The sequence below is a fragment of the Solanum dulcamara genome, chromosome 4 (genome assembly GCF_947179165.1).
Source record: "Solanum dulcamara chromosome 4, daSolDulc1.2, whole genome shotgun sequence".
NCBI classification, from domain to species: Eukaryota; Viridiplantae; Streptophyta; class Magnoliopsida; order Solanales; family Solanaceae; genus Solanum; species Solanum dulcamara.
This window is the reverse complement of record NC_077240.1, coordinates 82,086,904-82,094,610: the sequence shown is the minus strand read 5'-3', so window position 1 is coordinate 82,094,610 and position 7,707 is coordinate 82,086,904. Positions and strand designations below refer to the sequence as shown.

Genomic DNA, 7,707 nt, shown 5'->3' with positions numbered 1-7,707 from the left:
TTTTTACATGTTTTAGCCCACAAATTTTTTAGGTGCCGGGGAACGACTCATAAAATGGATATTTGAAAAAATCGACTGCATACACACCCACCCATAAAGTTTCGAACCCCATAATAAAAGTTCTAAATACGTGCATTTTACAAAGATGCAATGAACTTTGTTCGGAGGATTGTCCTCGCATGTGTAAGATTAGATTGAAATAGAAAGAGTGATCTCATAAAATGGGTATTTGAGAAAAGGAAAAATTACTAAAAAAAATATTTTTTAATAAATAATTACTGATTTTAGCGATACTTTTTATTTATTACCATTTATATCAATATATAACAATATTATGATATATCTACTATGTATTAAAAGTGAATTATATATGCAATATAAATGTATTATAAGTTTTTTAAAATATATTATACTTGTTTGGTAAGAAATTGACACAATGTATTATAAGTGTATTAAAGTATGTGATAAATAAATTATCCATGAATAAAACTTGTATTATATGAGTTTTATAAATTATTCTCGCTAATATGTAGTAAAATTATATTATAATTGTATTATAAGTATTCCGTGAAAAAAAATATTATTGCTATAAATAGTAAATATTTTTTTAACGTAGTACATTTATGTAAATTTTCCTTGAAAAAATCAACCACATATACATTCACCACTAATCCAACTTAGTCCAAAGTAAATGGATCGAAGCCTGTTATTATGAGGAGAAAACTACATAAATTGAACCCATTAAACAAAGTACTATTTACTCAAGTTGGACCCACGGCCCAAACTATTTGCTTGTCTTCACCCTTGTTCTATTCACTGAACCACTGCTTCTTCGTGCTTGATACCATCGGAGTGTATATATACTCTAATGGTATCTACATACTCTGATGATATCTATATATACTTTTATGGCATCAATCAGACTGCATGTTATATATATACTCTAATAATATCAAGGAATAACTAAGTAGTGTTCTCTTATATACTCTGATGGTATCAAACAGCAAACGTGAATTAGCAGTTAAAAATATGGGTTGAAAGTAAGTTATAGCTGCTTGTAAATAATTTTTCATTTTGAAGTACAACGTGTTCTTTTTTCCTATTATGAGCATCAAAAGGTCCAACATAAAATGGGCCTAAGCCCATTATCATGAATATCAAAATCAATACAAAAAGAGAAAAAATATAAAAAAAAGGTCTTAATATATACACACACAAAAGAAAATACTTAACAAAGCTGCCCAGTTGATTCTCTCTTTTCCCTTGGAGAGCAAGTTTTCCCTTTTCTTGCAGATTTCAAGAGAGAAAGAAGCAATAATGGATGTAATCAAATCTCAGCAAATATCTTCGAGGCCGATTGAGAAGGTGATAGTTCATCCGCTTGTGCTTTTGAGCATCGTAGACCACTACAACAGAGTTGCAAGAGATACAAGGAAACGTGTTGTTGGGGTTTTGCTTGGAACTTCATTTAAAGGCACTGTTGATGTTACTAATAGCTATGCAGGTATCATTGTTGTAAACCCTTTTCAGATCTGTTCAAATTTTGCTTCATGGGGTTTTGAGTTTTTATTTTTTTTGTTATTTTGATTTTTGATGGAATTTGAAGTTTGCTAGGGTGCGTATGAGCTAAATTTAAGATTGGAACTGTGAAGTGGGAATATGTATCTAATGTGCTGGGAAATTGTAGAATAACAGTCAATTTGCTTTTATTTGTGGGATTAATTATTGAGTTGCTTTTGTTCTTGCATTTTGATGGAATTCAAAGTAACTTAGGTTTTTAATGAGCTAAATTTGATATTGGAACTAGGAATAGGTATCTAATGTGCTGGGAAAATTGTAAAACAACATTCAATTTGCCTTCATTTACATGGATTAATTAGGTTGGTTTTGTTCTTGGCTTTGTATTTGGATGGAATTGAACTGAATCGAGTGGAATGGACATGAAAATCATATAGCTGGCCTCAACTAGTTTGAGATTTAGAGTAGTTGATTACTATGGTCTTTTTGTATTCTGATGGAAGTAAAAGTTAGTTGAGTTTCATCTGAATTAGAGAAAAATACGGTTTTTGAAGAGTGGATGTGTTTTTTTCTTTCTGTTGGGGTAGGTCTTGCCTGGATCTGAGAAAAGCAGTAATTATTTTGTTTTCAGAATGGAGAAGGACAAGCTAGAAGTAGGTATAAAGTGGGTGGTTTTTTTCTTTTAATGTTTCACATAAGCTATCCTACATTTCTGGAGGTATTCTGTGTTCTGATAATCCTTAGATTTTGTCACTTTATTGTAAGATGTTCTTGCCTCTTTGTTAAGCTTGTCAAGGAAAGAAAGAATGCTCATGATGAAAGGCTTATACATGTGTGGTTAATTGGCTTTATATTGTAAATCATATTCCAGCAGATTGAGGAAATCTATACTGGTTTTGGGAAAGATAAATACATAGCTAATCCTGTCAACCCCTGAAACGTATTCTTACTGTAGTGAATGGAAGTAAGAAATCAGAACATACTTCGGTTACCAACACAGTTAACTGTTAATTGCTGAATTTTGAGGGAAGGACCGACATCTAGCCTTTCTGTGGAGATGTATTGCAGTATCAATTAGACTGTCGACATACTTAGTTGAATAAATTAACTGTGAAACCTGCGCAGTTTCCTGAGATGGGTTCATCTGGCTGCAACACTTTTTACCGTTTTCCATGTTTTACTTCTAACTAAAGGAAGAGTTGGCTCAGCCCGTAGATATGGATCTGTTTTGTGATTTTTACCTAACATCCTCTGCTATTTCGTGCAGTGCCCTTTGAGGAGGATGACAGGGACCCAAGTATCTGGTTTCTTGACCATAACTATCATGAATCAATGTTTTCCATGTTCCGTAGGATAAACGGTATAGTTATTCTTTACGTGCGTGATTTGCAATTCATGATTTTTTATAGATGTGTTGTCACCTCTTTGAATGTTCATTCTTCCTTTGACTTAATTGTATCAGCAAAGGAGCATGTTGTTGGTTGGTATAGCACTGGTCCCAAACTTCGGGAGAATGACCTCAACATTCATGGGCTTTTTAATGAGTAAGGGCATTATCATCTATTTATTCATTCAGAGATCCTATTTGGCATCTTTAATTTGGCAACGCGAGAATCTTTTTGGTGATTGATTATGCCTGGATGGTTTTCTCAAGCTACAAGCTTTACTTATCAAATGAATCTGTTAGAGAGATCGGGAAACGGCAAAACGAGAACTTTGGGAGAGAATTGCTTACAGTAGGGTATACCTAAAAAGGATACAAATTAATAGACTTTACAGGAAAATGGACAAATCGTTGAAATGCACAAATCAAACTAGTTTACTTCCCTCTTGATCTTGTACTAGTCCCTTGACATAACAACTTTCATTGGTGACCTCCCAACTCCTTCATGCAATTTAAAATGCATTTTCATGGATATACCAAAATTTCAACTCAAAACAACTTTTTAATAGTTAAAATTCATGGTAGTAAATCGCCTTCTGGTGCGAAATTCAAAATGGCTTTATAGATGACGATTTTCTAATAAATTTCAACAAGTCTAACTTAGTCTAGATTTTGATAATAGTATGACATTAACAAATAAGATATCTGAGAGGAGATTGTGGGAATTATGATTTTGTCCTTTCCCTATTTGCTACTTCATTTTAAGGAAGCAACCTCTATGCAAAAGCTATGTAGATGGATTTCTACCTATTGCTTAGAAAAGGTTCTCAAAATTTAAATGTGGGTATGAGTTCCATTGTATATTCATTTTTTTTAAATGTCCTCTTGCACAATATTAGTGCTGCACATCCTTTTTAATTTAATTTAAGTTTTGCCTTGTCCCAAGTCTTTTAGAATTCTTTGAAGACTTCCCATGTTGTGATATTTCAATTTTCAGAAATGCTCCATTTTTTTTAAATGTCCTCTTGCACAATATTAGTGCTGCACATCCTTTTTAATTTAATTTAAGTTTTGCCTTGTCCCAAGTCTTTTAGAATTCTTTGAAGACTTCCCATGTTGTGATATTTCAATTTTCAGAAAAGCTCCATTTAAGTCTAAGCTAAAGGAACGAGTAGTAGGAAATGGAAAGCTGGGTTATTGAAGACAGTAGTAACATAGACTCCTCTAGTTTTAAAAAAAAAGGGCAGCCCCGTGTTCGAAGAATCCGTTCACGCAGGGTCCGGGAAGGTAATGTAGACTTTTCTAGTATTATGGTAAAATAAATTTTGGTTATTTTACGAAAAACTAGCTTTCCACTCTATCGGAGTTATATTCCAGTGTCAGTTCTATTAAGGCAATGCAATTGCTGTATGAATTTTCACAAAAGTTCTCATCCTTGTTTGGTCACTTCTTTTCCTATTATAAGCCCTGCTCTGTGCTGATGCGCCTTAATGGGAAGGAGGCCAACATTAAGAGGTATAATTTCTCATCAGAGCTGTCTTCTCTTTAGAAGCTACCAAGTTTTATGCTACTAGTCCTCCTAGGAAAAGTTACTCGTCTCCTGTATTGATTTTCCTCAAACACGCTAATCTTGAGGGCTAGCAAGGACATTGCAAAATCAACCTGCCCAAGCCAAAGAAACCAAAATTTCAGCTATGCTAGCAGTTACACCTTCGGAAACAACTCAAACTGAACTAATCATGAGATACAGACTATAGTGTAAGACATGGGAGGGGGAGCAGGGTTCATACCGGAACTTAAAAATTGGATATATGATGTGAAGCACACTGTACAAATTAGAATGTCACTTAAAACTGTTCCTCGTTTTCAAGAGAGGAACAATTTTATGCTATAAGGTTTCACACCCAAATATGTTGCTTATATTGATGGTGTTATTGCAGCTACGTCCCTACTCCTGTCTTGGTTATAATCGACGTCCAGCCTAAGGAGCTAGGAATACCAACTAAGGCATACTATGCAGTTGAGGAAGTTAAAGAGGTAACAACTTAGATTAGTAGTTCATCATCTAGAAGGGTTTGGTGCTTGTTGATATTCATAGGTTGTTTTTGCAATGTACTTGATGTGCTGGATGGGTATACTTGCAGAATGCAACTCAGAAAAGCCAGAATGTGTTTGTGCATGTACCTTCAGAAATCGCTGCTCATGAAGTTGAAGAAATTGGTAACTCCAAGATTGATTTTTACTCTTTAGTTTACCGTTGTTTTACTTAGAAAAATTCAACTTATTTCATTTGCTTGAATTGTTAGCAGTTTCCTGTCATTCTCCATCACAAGTGACATTTTCACTTTGTATACGCATTAAAATTTTGCGTATTATGTATTCTAATGGACAGGTGTTGAGCACTTGCTAAGGGATGTGAAAGATACTACAATCAGTACCCTTGCAACTGAGGTTTCTTTCAGAACCTTCTTATGACCTTTCAATTATAGAAAATTGATAATAATAAGAGCCCCTTTTTAGCTTTTGGATGTGTTTGCCTAATGCTAACTTTAAGCCATAAAGTTCTTAAAGTCAGTTAAAAATGAAAAGTTAGGATTCCTAACTTTTTTTTTCTAAGTGCTTAAAGTCATTTTCTTTAACCATGAAAATTACTTTTATATCACTTATATTTTAACTAAATTTCCAAACTACCCTTTTTATTCTTTTAACCCTAAAATTCACATCATTTTCCTCATTTAAGCACTTTTATCCAAACACTCAACTGCTTATTTATAAAAATAACTTTCAGCACTTCAAAGTTCTAAAAGCACTTCATACATAAAAGTTACTTTTTTTAAGCCCATCCAAACGGGCTCTAAGTTTGGCTTCTTGACAAGTAGAGATGAATACTTCCAATCCAGGTAACTGGGAAACTGGCAGCTTTGAAGGGATTGGATGCTCGACTTCAAGAGATTCGAAGTTATTTAGATCTTGTCATTGATGGGAAGCTCCCCTTGAACCATGAGATTCTATACCATCTGCAGGTATGCATTTCTATCAACTTTCCTTCTCTTTTCTGGCTTTATGATCATTCTTTCAGTTGCTAACTTCATCTACATTCTAAAGGAGGTTGATGTTCTTAGGGAACTTTTTAAGTAAAAATTTATATGAATTTGTATATATTCAGCTTAATTTGTTCAAAATATGGTCCTTAAGCAGAGAAAGTAGTTTCTGCAGCTTTCTCTGCTCAAGGACCTTATTTTGTGCAAATTAAGCTGCTACATTTTAGGAATATCTTGTCCTTGGCTATGAGTGGCAATATGTTTTCTATAAAGAATTTTCTGCATGCAGTTTGGTTGCATATACGCTATTGCTTGTTGCGATCTTCCCGAATCATTGTATGATAATTCTGTTTTAGTTAGATGTTCGAAGTTTTGGTATCGAGTGTTCTTCTAGGTCAAATCTATTACTAACTCATGAATTTTAACATGGAGCGCTGAAAGACTTCTGTTCTGCATCTAAACAAAAGTGTTGCTTTTTTGATCCACCAACTGCTGCCAGTGTTCTCTTCATTTTGTTGTGGTGCCGATAGGCTGATTTTAACGGACTTCCCATCCAATTCAAAGATGGTTACATGTTGAATTCTATTTTTTTTTTAAAAAAAATTTTGCAGGATGTCTTCAACCTATTGCCAAATCTAAATGTTGCTGAATTAGTTAAAGCATTTTCAGGTAAATTAGCTGGAATTCCATCTCCGTTTCAATTTGAAAATCTCCACCACCGAGAGATGGTCTTTTAACCTTTTGAGTGCCCATTTGATTTCTTGTTGCAGTGAAAACGAATGATATGATGTTGGTCATATATCTATCTTCACTTATCCGAAGTGTAATTGCTCTCCATAACTTGATCAACAACAAGGTACATTTTACTTTTTAACTACGCTTCAAAAGTTTCACTTGTTTGTTTGTCATTATCTTTCGAAAAACTGTATTGCACAAAGGTAAACACAGATCTAAATGAGTGTTCAATTCTTGTCAAAAAATAGTTCAATTAGAATACTCCAGCAACTTGGTTCAGTTAGTGTCAATGCCTTCAATTATACTATAATTGAACATGGTTTGAACCCTGTTGTTTAACTTTAACTCTAACGGAACTGTCAATCTTTCACAGAGTCCTTGCTTCTGCGACTGTCCTGGTTACACGCAGAATTTTGATGATATGTCCTGGCTTCCACAAACCTTTCTTTTTAGTCTGTTACTAAATGAATGATATCTTTAAATATTTTAAAACAATTTAACTTTTAAATTTTGAATCTTGATAAGATGATTTGTAGTCACACAAATGTATGGCTTGTTTTAAACCATAAGTTTCAAAAGCCTTTCGTACTTTCTTGAACTCTGTTCCAGTCAAACAACTGCACATAAATTGGGACAGAGTGAGTACATTTTACTGCATATAATATCTGCACAGCGAGCCCATAGAGTCTGAGGCTTGTGATATCCATTTTTCAGATGCTTAACAAGGAACACGAAAAGGCTGAGGATTCGAAGCCTCGTGCAGTGCCAACTACAGCTGGAAGCTAAGCAATCCATCCTCCCAATTTTCTTTTGATCATTCACTGCCCAGCACTTGCAGCTAGTTGCAATTGGAACCTGAATCTGCCTAGTGACAATCTCGCACATGAAGGAACTCTTTATGTTTTCTTATCTGTTCTGTTTTAGCTTTGTTCCTCCAGATTTTATAAGTTTTTGTCCAGTGGGATTTAGATCGAGTGATGAACGACATATCATTTTCTTTATATTAACAGATCTAACTTGTTCCCTTTT

At 34.1% G+C, this 7,707-nt stretch overlaps 1 protein-coding gene across 1 annotated transcript; it reads left to right on the top strand.

Annotated features, from left to right (window-relative positions):
- The first annotated feature begins 1,202 nt into the window (after positions 1-1,202).
- LOC129887968 (26S proteasome non-ATPase regulatory subunit 7 homolog A) lies at positions 1,203-7,707 on the top strand. The gene is made up of 10 exons (XM_055963228.1): positions 1,203-1,504; positions 2,786-2,878; positions 2,981-3,062; positions 4,843-4,939; positions 5,047-5,122; positions 5,295-5,353; positions 5,803-5,925; positions 6,555-6,612; positions 6,714-6,799; positions 7,393-7,707. The coding sequence occupies exons 1-10, from the start codon at positions 1,318-1,320 to the stop codon at positions 7,462-7,464; spliced, it is 933 nt and encodes a 310-aa protein (XP_055819203.1). The 5' UTR covers positions 1,203-1,317; the 3' UTR covers positions 7,465-7,707.